This window comes from Parambassis ranga, chromosome 6 (genome assembly GCF_900634625.1).
Source record: "Parambassis ranga chromosome 6, fParRan2.1, whole genome shotgun sequence".
Taxonomy (NCBI): domain Eukaryota; kingdom Metazoa; phylum Chordata; class Actinopteri; family Ambassidae; genus Parambassis; species Parambassis ranga.
The window spans coordinates 7708636-7723872 of record NC_041027.1 but is presented as its reverse complement, the minus strand read 5'-3'; the positions used below and the strand labels follow the sequence as shown (position 1 = coordinate 7723872).

Below are 15237 nucleotides of genomic sequence, written 5' to 3'. Positions count from 1 at the left end.
GGAATGAGATCTTCCGACATATAGTAGCATACTGTAAAGTCCCTCTTGTTAGATGAAGGTTCTCAAAGGCACAAAAACATCAGCATCAGCAGAGAGCGCTGAGAAAGTAGTTGAAAGGAAAACTAACAAGATGACTCAATGATTATTTAGAAACAGTAAAGAGAATTTTCTATTAGGTGTACTCTATCCTGGGGGTTTAAAAATCGCATTTTCGGTAGTTGAGTAGATACATCATGATCTTTTCAAAACAGTTCATTATTCATGGGGTGTATTCCATTGAGTGTCCACAATCTACATCACTCTAAATCTGTTTTTGAGTACTCTTACAGTGTATCTCTTGTTTGTTTGCAGGGCTAGTGTTGTGGTGGAATAACATGAGGATGACAAGAAGCCAGAGGATCTGTGACTGAATTGGCAGGTAAGAAGTGAGTAAAGATCACCAACTTTCCAGATAATACCACATGCAGGATAGACCACATGCTTTTAGAGTGATCAATCAAACCCTGAGCAAGCCTCTGAGCAAATCGTATTCAGTCATTTTAGAAATAAATTCCTGCAGATAGAGACATTATTTCACTGTGAATACACCTGATTTTCTGAGGGTGTTGGCTAAAATGCTCCATTCTGAGAGTACTGAGTGAAGCTTTTAAGCCAAAATAAATTACACTTATTGTATCAGCATGCTGCTGCTGGTACACATCTTAAAATGTGGGAACACATTACAACACACAGTACAAAGGTGTCTAATTCTGTTGGATAGGAAACTATAAATCACCAGCGTGTTTCTCTGTCTCTGCCACACGTTTGCTGGGATTAGCCTCCAGCCACTTGCGATCATGAAAAGCATTTAGTTGAGAAATGAATGAACTGCCAGCTACTTCTACTAATTTACTGTTTTGTTATTCCAATTTATTGTAGCTATTACATGACTGAACCACTGAAGACTTCTGTTACTCACCTTGACATTGACAAAGCAACAGCACCGTCTTACAGTCAAAGAGGAGGCAGACCAGTGGAATGTCATTAGGTAGTAAATGGACAGGGGAAAAAACTCTTGTTCTTTTAATAATGCTTTGCAAGTCTGTATTATTGATTTTTTTATTTAATCCACAAAGACTGGATTTTTTTGTAGATATGCTGAGGCCACAGTTTGTGTGCAATACAGGGAACCAGGGAACCAGTATTTGCAAGAGAGGATGCATTGGGTCCTTGGGCTTATAGATGTTTATACAATTATTGAACATAATAATGCAATGATTGGTACACTGTATGTGTGCCTTTTGTAAAATCACTTTACACACCAGTGGTTTCTTGTTGGAAAAGTAGGCTTTTGCAGAATTCAGGTGAATATTTTCAACTTTATGTAGACACTTCATAACAAAGGCTGAGCTTTCTGAAGATCTCTTCTTGTGGTCATGGATTGACTAAAGTGCGGGAATAAATGGTGTTTCTCTCTCTCTCTCTCTCTCTATATATATATATATATATATATATATATATATATATATATATATATATATATATATATATATATATATATATATATATATGATATGGGACTCCATAATCCAGAGCGCATACAGACCATGAACCTGCAACAACCTAAGAGAAAAAAGGGCACATACTGTATTTCACTAAAATATTGTGTTTTTAAAAGTAAAGAATAGCTCTAAAGAAGGATTAAGTGTTCAGAAGTAATTTGATTGATAGACATGGGCAGAAAAAGATTCATAGGTCTAGTAGACTTAAACCAATCACAGCAAAATGAGAAATGACATGTGGCCCCTGATGCATGAGTAAGTCCGTGGATATGTTGGAAAGGTACAATATAAAGTTAGTGAAGTAGAAAAAAAAAAGAACTTCATGACTCTCAGCAGTGTTTCTGTGCTGGTACCTTTGCTTAGAAGAAGTCTATTTTCACAAGACATTTCACCTTTGTGTCAGGGACTTCGCATCTAAGAGCCCTGTTAGAAGGCACACAGAAATGTGCCTCTGGTGTGAACAGCCCTGCTGCAACTCATGCATGTAACTTCCACTACATGTCTGCTCTGCTTTTGGTGTGAACTGTTGTCGCAGTGTCAGGGAGCTTTTACTGGCAAACTTTGTTCCTCTAGGCTGATGAGGCTGTGTGTGTGTGTGTTGGCCATATGTTGTCATGTTTTTTCTGTGACTGCAGTAATAGCACTGGACCATGCGGCCCCTTTAAAACTCTCACAATGCTTTGAAATCTCTCTCTTTTAAAAACTAAATAGCATTCAACTGACTGAGATGAATGGCTGCTTTTGTGATCCACTTATATCAAAGCTTCTTTTTATGTGGTATGTCTCTTATATGTCTCTTATTCAGCAACAAGTAATTTACAATCTGAGCTTCATCGATGTCCTTTAACCCCCAGAGACTTTTTGCCATGTTTATAGCCTCATTCAATTATGACACTCCTAAGGGCAGTTCTGTCCCTCTGACAAGCAGAGCTGGACATTACACCTGCTGCAAAGCATGTTGGTGTAGCCTTTATCATGGTGTCTGTACTATTAGATTTTATGGGAAATGGCCAATCATGTCCTTGCATACTTCTCTTGTTGGGTGTACATTTGTATTTTTGGAGACACCATTAGTGATATGATGTTGATGAAGCCTCTCAGTCATCCAGGTCATTTTCATTCAAAGTAAGGACTGGACATGTTGAGTTTTCTTGAAGACCTTTTGCTGCTCCTCCAAGTGGCTTCATCAATCCCCATATTCCAGAGGTTAAACAATACTGTCTGACAGACCTATTATTCAGTCTGTTATCATGCTATGAGCAGGGAAGAGATATTTGGGCAAACAAGTAAAACCCTGAAAACATGACTGTACTATAGATGTTTAAATAATTCTACAGAAATCTATTAATCTATCCTCAAATAGATAATGTACATCTGACTGGAACTTATCATGTATAAGTACTGTTATAAAAATATTGCATTTTGATCTAGACTCAGCATTGTAACAGAGGAGACATTTGAAGATCAAAACCAGAAACATTTCTAATCAAACAGGTGCAGCTGCAGACAGGGGAAAATCTGCTACTACTTTGACCCAACATAGTAAAATGCAACATAGACTTAACAAGCTCTAACTCTATAACTATCAATGAATTCAACAATTTCTTAATATCTACATGACCTGGTCACATAACATAATTGCAGAAACAAATATTTCAGGCACTTTACTTACTCTAGTCTTGTTTTATACAGTCGCAAAAACCATGGTGCTGAACTTCTTGTATAAGTTCATGGCTATGTAACTATACCTATTTACACAATCTATCATCCAACTACATTGTAAACCCGAACAATAGAACCCATTAGTAATGTTAATGTGGTTTGAAAGAGAAAAAACATGTTTAGTTTTATTTTTCGGAGGTCCAATGTGACGTATGTGCCTCTGGGGGTTGAATTAGTTTATCCCAGAAAGAGTGATTGATTAGTCCTTGACCTGTGGTATAGCAAATGGAGTTGTAACACATACATTTTTCAAGTTCCTTCCTACATTAACACATAGGCGTCTTGGACCTGCTAAAAGCACAGTTGCATATCTTCAAGTCAAAATGACGACAGCTGAGCTCCTTTTTTATCTTGAGTAAACCTTGTAGTCTTACAGTGCTAGTTCATTTGAAGAGGGTTATATTGAATAGTGCATTTCTTATGGCTGATAATAACTTAAAAAGAAGCTTTCTGCATAATGATTTAAAGGGGCAAACAGCAAGTGAATGTGACAGGAGATACTGACTCGTTTTCTTTAACTTATCATGTATGTTCCTTTAATGCTTAAGCAAAAAATAATGTGAGCCCGGTTTTGAGCATTTCCAAATCAGAACAATGTATCTCTGATAGCTTCAAAAATAAACAACCAACACCATCTAGACGCATTAACAGTATTGCAGTTGTAATTATTTTTGGGTGCAGTCCCTGCATGAGGAACATTTTAACCAAAGTGTTGTCCTTCAGAACAAAATACAGTCCTGCTCACACACACACGCACCATAGCCAAGCAAGCCTAAAATGCCAAAGCTGAAAATCAATTTTATGTACTTTTCATGTTACCTAAATTATTAAATACAGTAACAATAAAACCATCAATCCCCCTCAAGCATCAATGTAAATTAAGCTAAAGTTATTGGAATCACCTCTATTTGTTGTAAATAACACTTTTAAGTAATTTCCAAACCAGCAGAGGTCCCCCAATCCTCATTGTTACCATAATAAGATAATCAAACACATTTTATTTGACATTTGGAGCTACTTAATGCTTTTCTGGCTGTTAATGCCTTAACCTGCTCTAAGCAGATTGTCTATAGAACTGACCTTCAAATCGAGTGATGTTAAAAAGCTATACCGACACATCAATCAGGGCGACATTATAAGATTGTGCCCTTGAACATGTCAACACTGAATAGATCTTAAAATCAGTCATATGTTCATAGAAGGAGAACAAAGGTTTAGTGTTTGCCCACACACCCAGTGCGGCTCTTTTAGCTCACTGACTCATTGCAGTGATATAATTCTGGTCTACATCTTAAATCCAAAGCAGTTCTTAATTTGTTAATCAGGCCAAAGGGATTATAAGTGTACAAGAATTAATCTGAAAGCTTATTTAGTTCATTCACACATGCTATCTTTATTTTTATATTTTCTGACACCATAGCCTGTAGTTTTGTCTCTGGTCTGTAGACACCATCAGTCTGGCCTCCCTCTTGTCTCACATGTTCTCTCAAGCCCAAACTCAATCACAGTTAGACCTTATACTGCCTGGACATCCGGGTTCACAGCCTCAGAATGACCCCTGCACGGCATGGACAGGCTCAAAGTGATGCACACAAACCCTGACCTCAACCAGACACTGGACTGACAGCAGTATTAAAGAGACCCCTTCATCCGACATCCTTGAAGGGTATTTAGCAGCCATTTTCTGCCCACAGCCTCTCTGAAATGTTCACAGGGTGAAGAATGATTTTATCAATATCTCTTGTCACCCACCAGCCCCCACCGCCAACGCACTGCTCGCTGTGAAACAAGAAGTCTGTCACGTACACAGCTTGTGAAAATTTGCTTAAAGCACACACACTGATGGGATGTTCTCACATGTATACACAACTTCTGTTGGAAATCTATGCCATGATGGCTTCACAAGGGTCAGAATGTTGTGTAGGAAGGCTCTTTTTTATTTAAAAATTATAATCACCATGGTTATTGGTAATGATTTCTGTTAGACACTGGCTAAACTGTTTTGGATGGAGTTTATCATTGTATGTGGACATATTTAGCTTCACAATCTCCATCAGTATGTGTGGCAGTTAATGCAAATACACCTGTCCTCACATGTGTTTTTTAAGAGCAGCAGCCAAGAACAAGCACCAGGTCGGCTCCTTCTGTCCAAAGAGGCCAATCGAAATCCATGTGGTTCATTCATCAACAAAGACCCCCCTCTGGGGGTCATTCTCTAACTCAATTTGAGGTCAATTGCTTTGCCTCTGTATGCAGAACATGCCTACACCTGAGTGACAAGCTTGATGCCCTGGAGTAATGGTATACCATCCTCATTGTGCTGTGGTGACACACCACTCTCTAGCAGATAACAGGACAGTGACTCAGAGGAGCATCATCACCAACAATAGCCTCTTTCAGAAATACAGAGATGCGTCAGTGTATAAAGATAGCGGATGTTTTCACAAACAGGATCTGGATTACTTTTACAGTACCTCAGAATAGCTTGTGTGTTGGACCAGTCCACTTAGAGCAGGGATTACCATTTGTTACATTCAGGCCTGTGTAAGTATTTTGTAGTAGATTGATAGAAGTTTTAAATGTGGTGTTTGTGAAGACATTCCTGTGCTGCACACTGGTGATGATGCACTTTAGGTGAGCAACTGTAACTATTAAGACTCATTTACATTACCTAAAAATAGGCAGAGCTCTTGGTGAAACAAGGACACCAGAAGAACGAAGTCTCTGATGCTCCATATTCTGTGACCTATCACATGCAAGCCCTGTAACTGTAATTACTATCATTGCCTGAAGGAGGAGACAAAAGTTTGACACTCTAGCTCAGGGATGGCACAATGTACTGCAGAGGGGAGACTACATAAAACTACACATGATGCATAATTTAGGTTAAAAGGCTGATCTCTGACAGTATATTGCTGCTGCAGCTGCTCTGCCCGGCTGTGGGTTCTTGTTAGATCTGGCTGTGACAGATGAAGCTGTGGCTGGATATGGCCACTGTTCAGACTTCTGTTGCTTCATTTTGCAGAGTTATGATATATGTAGCCATCTAAACTTATAGTGTGTCTATAACCAATATGTTACCAACACACCACATGAGGAATAAAGTACTCAACCAACATATCAATCACTACACATACACACAAACAAACTACTTGTGTGTAGTGTTACAGCATTAACAACAAATGTGCCACAGCCATAATTGTAACAGTCACAGCAGCAGCTATATCATCCCATAGCTGCACTCATAATCGTGGCTACAGTCTGTCTCTGCTGTGGCCAGGCAGCGTGTTGCTGCTTCAGAGGAAATGCAAACATTATTGCTCTTTCAGGGGCTCTGTAAGATATAAACTGACAGATAACCCTTCACTTAAAAGCAAGAAAAAAGTTGCTTTTTACCCTCTAAGCTCACTCCATGAACTGGAAAGAAAGTATTTTCAATTTAGTTTTTTTGTCAGCAGTATGTGAGTGAAATACATTTAGTGCTTTTTTTGTGTTTTTTTTCCCACTCTTCTTGGAGCTAAACTCAAATAAGAGTTCAGTTCTAAGTACTTTACTGTGCTTTACCCAGCTCTGGTCGCACATCTGATTTGAGTGTCATTTGTGTTTATATTTACTTATATTTGGAGGGAAAAGGTTAAAAGTTAACAAAAACTGTTCTTTCACAGGAAACTCAAACAAGCTAAACTTAAACCAAACTTCCAAAACTGCTCTACAGGAGGAGACCATCCTGATGAGTTACAGTATATATGTATCTTCTTTTCTTCTTACTGTAAACATTTTTTTTTAATTTTAGACATACAGTGCAGTTATCAAGCTGGCAAAAAAAAAGAAATCTTCTCTGTTATATAGTATGAGATAAATGTCAATGTGTGGAGTACATTTTATTTTAAGTTACACACATTGGAAGTGAACTAAAACGACAAATAATTAAAGGGTATGATTGAAATTTCTCAGCCTACTCTGAACAGAAATCTGCTACTGAAGTGGACTTCATTAATGTATTTAGTAAAAATCTCTTTACCTCTGAATCAAGTGCACTTTTATTAACCACTTCCTCCTTGTATATTAAAAAGAGAGGACTCATCTTTAATTAAATGGTTTAACCTAAGTGTACTCTGTCAATAAAACGTTCTTCAGATTTGTAAGGGTATCCTGGTTAAATCAATATTTGTTAGATGCATGAAATTCATTCCACCATCTTGTTATGGATGAGACAGACAAGCTGTGAGTGGAAGGGTGTCAGGCTGTGGGCAGGCGAGCAGCTGTCAGTTTGTCTCACTTGGCCAGTTAGCACCAATTCAAAGTACTCGGCTTATCTCTTTCACTTGGCTGGTTAAAACAAAGCATGCTGAAAAAGAGCTGCAGTGTCGCCATTTTCTCTTAACATGGCTGAACACATTACTGTATGGTGCCTTATAATAAATGTATACATCTCTGTGTTCAGCACATTACATGTACAAATGTAACAATTAAAACATGTTCAAAGCTACAACAAGATGGTGGATGCTCTGCATGTTTATAGTGCTATATCATTGTTTACACCGAATGGGTCCACACTAACTATTTTACCCATGAACCTTCATTGACATCCAGTGAACAAAATACACTGAAGAAAATAGAAATGAATTATAAATTATAATGCAGCGCAGCTTTGCATAAGCCAAATGTTCAAAAGGCTTTCACGTGCAGGAAGCAACCACTCTGAAAGTCCCTGCAGGCTTCAGGAAGGGTTCTATTAAAAAAAATATATCTGATCTGACAACAGTTTGCATTGTATTGCATTTGCATATATTACTGAATTTTAACCATGTGTGAAGAATTTATGAAAACATTATGGTGATAATATGGATCATGGAATTTACCCAGTGGCCCATCTCATGCTGTAGGTATGTATATGTGCCAGCGTACATATGTAGTTTCTGCCAGCAAGTCCCAGCAGATATGTCCAGGGCTGGATTTCCTCAGTGTCTGCAGATGAAACACAATTATTAACATAAATGTTAAAATAAATGTAATATTAAATAGAAAAAATAAAATAAATTGTTATATTTAAAATTGTAATCATTAGTTAAAATATTTACTGTCACAGCAGCAGCTTGCTTGACGAGAGGATAGTGTGTCAATGGATGTGTGTACCATAATGTATAATCTAATGTATTGATTGCACTGATCATGATGCATGTATGATGGAAAAGAGAAAGAGAACAGAAGGTGCCTGTGGTGGGTATCCCTCCAACACTGAAGTCCTTAAGGATTCCGGTTTATATTTGGAGATGTTAGAAGATTGCTGGCATTATCAAGAAGTGACCTGATTTGATTTATATCTCATTAATCTCCCTCTTTCTCTCTCTCTTTTTATCACATGGCGACCTTCCTCTGTCACAAGTGTCTCTCACTCTACAGTCTTTCATCATCCTCCATGCCATGCAGTGTGAAAACCAAAGCTTCTGTCTGTCACTCTTCACTGAAAAGTTCATAATCAGCAGGCACTCGAGCATCGACTGAGTGAAAATAAAAGAGCCTCAAGCGTGCCTTTTCTGACTTTCCTCACCTTTCAAATGAAGCCATGGATGCATTTGTAAAGACCGAATACAGAGAACGCTTGTTGACCATGGAAAGAAAGCAGAACAAAATTCACTCTGTGCTTCGTGCCAAGCAGTGGCGTCACCAGGCCTATTTTAGAGGGGCTTTAGCCCCACTTGAATTTCCTGTGGCCCTGCTAAATAATTCAATCTTTTCTGGCTGATTTATAATGCAAAACAGATAGATAGAACAGATACAGTCTCCAGAATTACAGTACTTATAAAAAGAGCTTAGACTATACAACCCAGTGGAAATTGCTGTGCAGCATAATGTGTGCACTGAAAGCTATCTCATCTATATCTCAAATATACATATTCATATCTCACTGAATAATGTCCTCCACGTGTGCAATTATGCTTTCCTACCAGGGGAGATGAATGGTTTAATACATGTATATTTATTTACACAATGATAGTGTGTCTTGGACCAACAATGTCCACAGATAAATAGTATGTTATAGAATTTCAAACTAGCAACAAGACCATATAACCATTAGTCTTTCAGTCCTTTTCTACTTTAGCTACTGCCATTGAGTGTAAGCTGGTCTAATGTCACTTTAGTTTGGGCTCTTGCTTGGTCATTTTGTATTTTTTCATCCTCAAACAAGGACCTCTTTGGTTAGTTTGGCTTTACTTTAACGTCCATGAAGAGAAGAAAATAATTTCATTTTATAATCAGGTGCCAGCCGACTCCACAGTCTTTTCCAGGTCACCTTTGTGCAGCTATACTGAAATTTGCCTGATGTTACACTGTTCTTTTATTCTGTAGCTAAACTATGATAAATGGTATTTTTGCAGCCAACGTATTTTGTTGTTTAAGCATGAGGATGTTTTGATTGATTTCTTTTCATGTTCATGCTGAAGATGTTGTTGTTAATCTATACAATTTTTTATACACCTCAAATGTTAGTAGGTAGCAAAGTAACAATTTCATTGTACAGGGAAGCCTGTTTCCTTACTGAGCATATGACAATAAATGCTTTGAATCTTGAATTGTTACATTTTAGTTAAATCTGAACTATGTTCATAGTCATAAGAAGAAATCTGTGAATTGGTCATTATTTTCCTGCTCGTCATAACCTGCAAGGAGCACTAGGAAGTATTAGATTATGAATTTCCATGGCAGCATCACTTGGTGTATCACTTTTAGAGATTTTGTGCTGCTTTTGTCTGATAGCAGCTAAACAGCCAGTTCTCTTTGTGTGGTTAACTCTGGTGGGAGAACTGTTTTCCCTTTAATGAACCAGAAATGAATTCACAAATGTTGCAGATCTTGCTCTTCAATTGTGTTGCACTCCTGCTAATCTGGGTCATTCTTTAGAACTCTCTCTGCAAGACAAAGAGACAGCGGGTAGTTCATAATCTGTAAGGACAAAAGTTTAAAATGCATTCTTTTCTTAATCTCATTTTCCTTATCTCTTTTCATCTAATTCTATCACTGCGCTATGTAAATCCAATTTTGTTGCTTTCATTGTCAGCGTGCAGACATATTGTTTTGCTTTGTGAATCAACTTCATCTTTTCCGCGGCCATAATTTGGATTCTGTTCTGCTGATTCATTGTTTACCTCTTATCAAGGTTTGATCTGATGAAAAAGAGGACGGGTAAAGAGTGGTGTGTGTGATACCAGGATTGAGAGAGACGTATTCATGAATCCAAAACTGCAGCATCTTTTTTTTAGTTACTCATGTTATTGGTAGAATTTCACCTTGAAAAAGCTTTGTTCATGCCTAAATAATAAGTGTGAACCATAAATATTCCTTTTTTTGCCTTAATACTTTTACTACAATAGAGCAGGCCGGCAGAAACCTCATATTGTACCCTGAATTGTGCCACAGTCACTCATTTTGTGTCAGGTTTTAATTCCTAACAAATTTAAGCCTTTATAATGGAATGTGATTTGCAGCCTGGTGTGTGATCCCTGACACATTTGCCTGGTCTCCCTTTTTCTCAACCCCCGGGCTTTGGCTGCTTGGAATTTGAATTTTGTAATTGAAGAATTAATGGAGTCAGTAATCAAGCAATTAATCAGTAGTTACAGTAATAGCCTGCCCGTTCTTAAGTGAAGAGCTTTCTGTTGCAGATTAGCCTGTGTGTTGGCCATACTGTAGCCAAGCAGAGAGTGCTGCAATCTGACAACACTATTCATGTAAAATCAGATGTCGCACTAATAGTGCAAAAACACTTCAAAGTGATGTCAGATCTGTTGTGTGTGTGTCGGCAAACCTATTACTTGTTGAGTGTTTCTAATACATATTTGAGTGGTTTCATATTGCAGAAAAAATTATCCTTTCTTTTATGCACTATTTTCTTACTTTATATTTTGCTAATGTTCTTAAATCACACCTGGCAGTGATAGTTCACTCAGGAACAATACATAGAAATATTTATATTTGTGATTCTTCTATTTAAATGTGACAGCTGTTTTATTTTATTCATCAAATGCACCCCAAGAGAACTCTCATCTCGACTCCGTTTATACATTAAAACTCGACAGCGTCAACAACCAGAGTTCTCTTTGTGACTCAGTTTCTATTTGTAGCTTAACAACACATGTTCCACAGCAGATCAGTATTTATCACTGGCCTTTCACTGGAGGTCTTAACTCTACTGCTCTCTGTTTGGAGTTTACATCTTTCTCTTCATGTTCACATTGATTTTCTGAATGTGCTCCACTTTCCTCCCACATTCAAAAACATTCAGGTCAGGTAGATTAGACTCTATAAATGTTTCACTTTATCTGTGTTAGCTCTGTGATTTACTTCCGACCTGACCAGAGCGGTTTCCTGTCTTTCACATAGCAAGTAGTGAGGAGAAAAATATCCAGCTGTGTGTGAGGATGAAAATGAATTCTAACAACTGTATGATAAGGTTTAAATGTACTGTACCACTCATACACTAGTACACAAATAAGCTAGTGTTTAGGCTTAATTAATTGAGGAAGTTTCTCAGGGATGTTGTACCTAGACCTGATGGCCAGCGCTGGCAAATGACTGAATGCCAGCTCTATGTGTTTGGCTTTTAGATAAAACCTGTAACATTAATTATACAATAATTATAAATGCTGCTGGTAGTTCTTGGCATTTTCTTTAGAATATAATGTCATTAGGACAGCAGTGGCTCAGTGGTATAGCAGGGTTGTCCAATAACTGGAAGGTTGGTGGTTCAATCCCAACTCCTCCCTAGTCATTGTTGTGTGTCCTTGGACAAGGGACTTTCCCCACACTGCCTCCAGTGCACTCACTGGTGTGGCAGCAGCCTTAAGCAATTTCTCTCTGAGATTATTAAGTATCTAAAATAAATACAATTTGTTTGAAATGGCTGAACATGCTTCTTTATTTACAATAAATCATTTAATCTGATATTGACTTGTAATCAAAGGTGATTTGTAGTCTTTGTTGTATCTTTTATACTTGTATCATACAATCGTTAAAATTGTTACATCATCATCTTTCTTTCATTGACTACATTGTTTGTGTTACCACAGATTCTGCTGCTGTGATTCATAGAGTTATACAAATAAATTCCCTGGTTCCATTTTGGCTTGCTTGTTTGACATTCCAGTCGCACACATGCCTTTGAGGAACTGTGAGTTGTAATCAGACATTTCCAGATATCTCGACTCGATTGAAGGACTGGGTGGGTGGCGAGCTTCCTTATTATTTATGTCCCCCCAGTCTCAAATATAAATCACACAACATAGCAGTCATAGCTGCTTTTCTCCCCTCCTTTCCTCTGCTGCAGACACAGTGCAGAAGTCGGCAGCTTCATTTTGTTTTATGTGACGGAGATGGAGAGTGCGAGGACGGTGCACCTAGAAACAAAAACTGATATAAAGTGCTCCATTGTCCCGGGTGCACATTTGTGTATAGGTGTGTGTATGATTAGTACATGTGCAATCCTAACAAATATCATAAGGTTAGAAGCCTTTAAATGTAAACTTTTGTTCAGAATACTTTGGTGGTAAAAATTTAAACTGGCAGTACATGTATGCACTCAATTATCTAATGGTTTTTTCCTTCCTCTTTCTTCCATTTTATTCCAGTGGGCCCAAATCCTCTTCCCAAAGAGTGGATGACCAGTCAATGAATTATGAATGTTAAACAAGATGACCTCCTCTCAGCAGCAGCAGATTATGCGAGGTCCTAGGTGGAACCGGGCCTTGTCCGACCCCTTGTTTGTGCTGCTCCTGGCCCTCCAGCTGTTGGTGGTGGCAGGACTGGTACGTGCTCAGACCTGTCCCTCTGCCTGCTCCTGTAGCAACCAGTTCAGCAAAGTCATCTGCACCCGTAGAGGCCTGCGGGAGGTTCCTGATGGCATCTCTACCAACACACGCTACCTGAATTTGCAAGAAAATCTCATCCAGGTGATAAAGGTGGACAGCTTTAAGCACCTAAGACATCTGGAGATACTGCAGCTGAGCAAAAACCACATACGCAAAATTGAACTCGGGGCCTTCAATGGACTGGCTAGCCTCAATACCTTGGAGCTTTTTGATAACCGCCTCACCACCATCCCAAACGGGGCATTTGAGTACCTGTCCAAACTAAAGGAGCTTTGGCTAAGGAATAATCCCATAGAGAGTATTCCCTCCTATGCTTTCAATAGAGTGCCCTCATTACGGAGGTTGGACCTTGGGGAGCTCAAACGGCTCTCCTACATATCAGAGGGAGCTTTTGAAGGGCTGAGCAATCTGCGCTACTTAAATCTGGGAATGTGCAATTTGAAGGAACTTCCCAATCTTATTCCCCTGGTGAAGCTGGATGAACTGGAGTTGTCAGGAAACCAGCTATCTGTCATCCGGCCTGGTTCATTCAAAGGGCTCATCCACCTGCAAAAGCTATGGATGATGCATGCCCAGATCCAGACCATAGAAAGGAACTCCTTTGATGACCTGCAGTCACTTGTGGAGCTCAATCTAGCCCACAATAACCTTACCCTCCTGCCCCATGATCTCTTCACTCCTTTACATCACCTGGAGAGGGTGCACCTGCACCACAACCCATGGAATTGTAACTGTGACATCCTCTGGCTAAGCTGGTGGCTTAAGGAAATGGTACCAGCAAACACCAGCTGCTGTGCCCGTTGCAGCTCACCTGCCCACCATAAGGGACGATACATTGGCGAGCTGGACCAGAATTACTTTCACTGTTATGCTCCAGTTATTGTGGAGCCTCCCGCAGATCTAAATGTGACAGAAGGAAGCGCTGCAGAGCTGAAATGCAGAGCCAGCTCCTTGACCTCAGTAAGCTGGATTACACCCAATGGTTCCATCATGACACACGGTGCATACAAGGTCAGAATCTCTGTGCTGAATGATGGTACACTGAACTTTACCAATGTTACCATGCAGGACACAGGAACATATACATGTATGGTCAGTAATTCTGCAGGTAATACAACAGCATCTGCCACACTCAATGTGTCCTCTACTGAGAACAGCAGTTTCAGCTACTTCACCACAGTGACAGTGGAGACAATAGAAACACCACACAATGAAGGCTTCACCACTACTGTGCAACAAAAGGTGGGCCCCACTTCCTCTGCTGGAACGTGGGAGTCTATTTCACCCACCTCCACAACGACCACTACAGTCCGGACCTCCGTCTCTACCCGCGCCACAGAGAAGACCTATACAATCCCCGTCACAGAGCAGATTGGAGAGGGCTCACTCAATGGCCTGGATGAGGTAATGAAGACAACCAAGATCATCATTGGCTGCTTTGTTGCAATCACACTCATGGCAGCTGTCATGTTAATAATCTTCTACAAGATGCGCAAACAGCACCACCAGCAGAACCACCACGCACCCACACGCACCATCGAGATCATCAACGTGGATGAGGACTGTGTAACAGGAGGCCCGGGAATGGAGGGACACCTAACTCTGCCTCCTCTGGAGCACGAGCACCTCAACCACTACAACACCTATAAGACTACATACAACCATGCCTCCACTATCAATTCCATACACAGCTCAGCGCACGAACCTTTGTTAATCCGGGCCAGCTCAAAAGACAATGTACAAGAGACCCAAATCTAATACTTTTGTGAGACATTATTACGCTGATGACATTACTGACAGGACAGTACAGACATTTGGTTGTTTGGACTGTCGCTCAAACACGAAGGAACTTACTGGTGTGTTTGGAAAATCAGTGGCTGGTGGTGTTAATTCAATGACTTTGGGAATTAGAGTATGTCTACTGTTTCAAAAAGTGTCTTTACAAAACAGAAGTTATTTATTTAAGAAAAAAAATATTGTGGTTAAATCAAGAAAAAAACTGTATTCTGCAATTATTTTTTCAGCACTTAATTCATGTTTTGTTTCTCATTTCTTCCTCTCATGTCACATCGGTCGGTTTACTAATATGCTTTCTGTTGGCAGACATC

At 39.3% G+C, this 15237-nt stretch overlaps 1 protein-coding gene across 1 annotated transcript; it reads left to right on the top strand.

Moving 5' to 3' along the window:
- Nucleotides 1-400: 400 nt before the first annotated feature.
- On the top strand, nt 401-14887 carry LOC114437491 (leucine-rich repeat-containing protein 4C-like). Its single transcript, XM_028408234.1, has 2 exons — nt 401-418; nt 12890-14887. Exon 2 carries the CDS (start codon nt 12941-12943, stop codon nt 14885-14887), a length of 1947 nt encoding a protein of 648 aa, XP_028264035.1. The 5' UTR covers nt 401-418; nt 12890-12940.
- Nucleotides 14888-15237: the final 350 nt, after the last annotated feature.

Coding starts and splice junctions, on each gene's coding strand:
- LOC114437491 (XM_028408234.1), top strand. CDS start 12,941: ATGTTAAACAAGATGACCTCCTCTCAGCAGCAGCAGATTATGCGAGGT.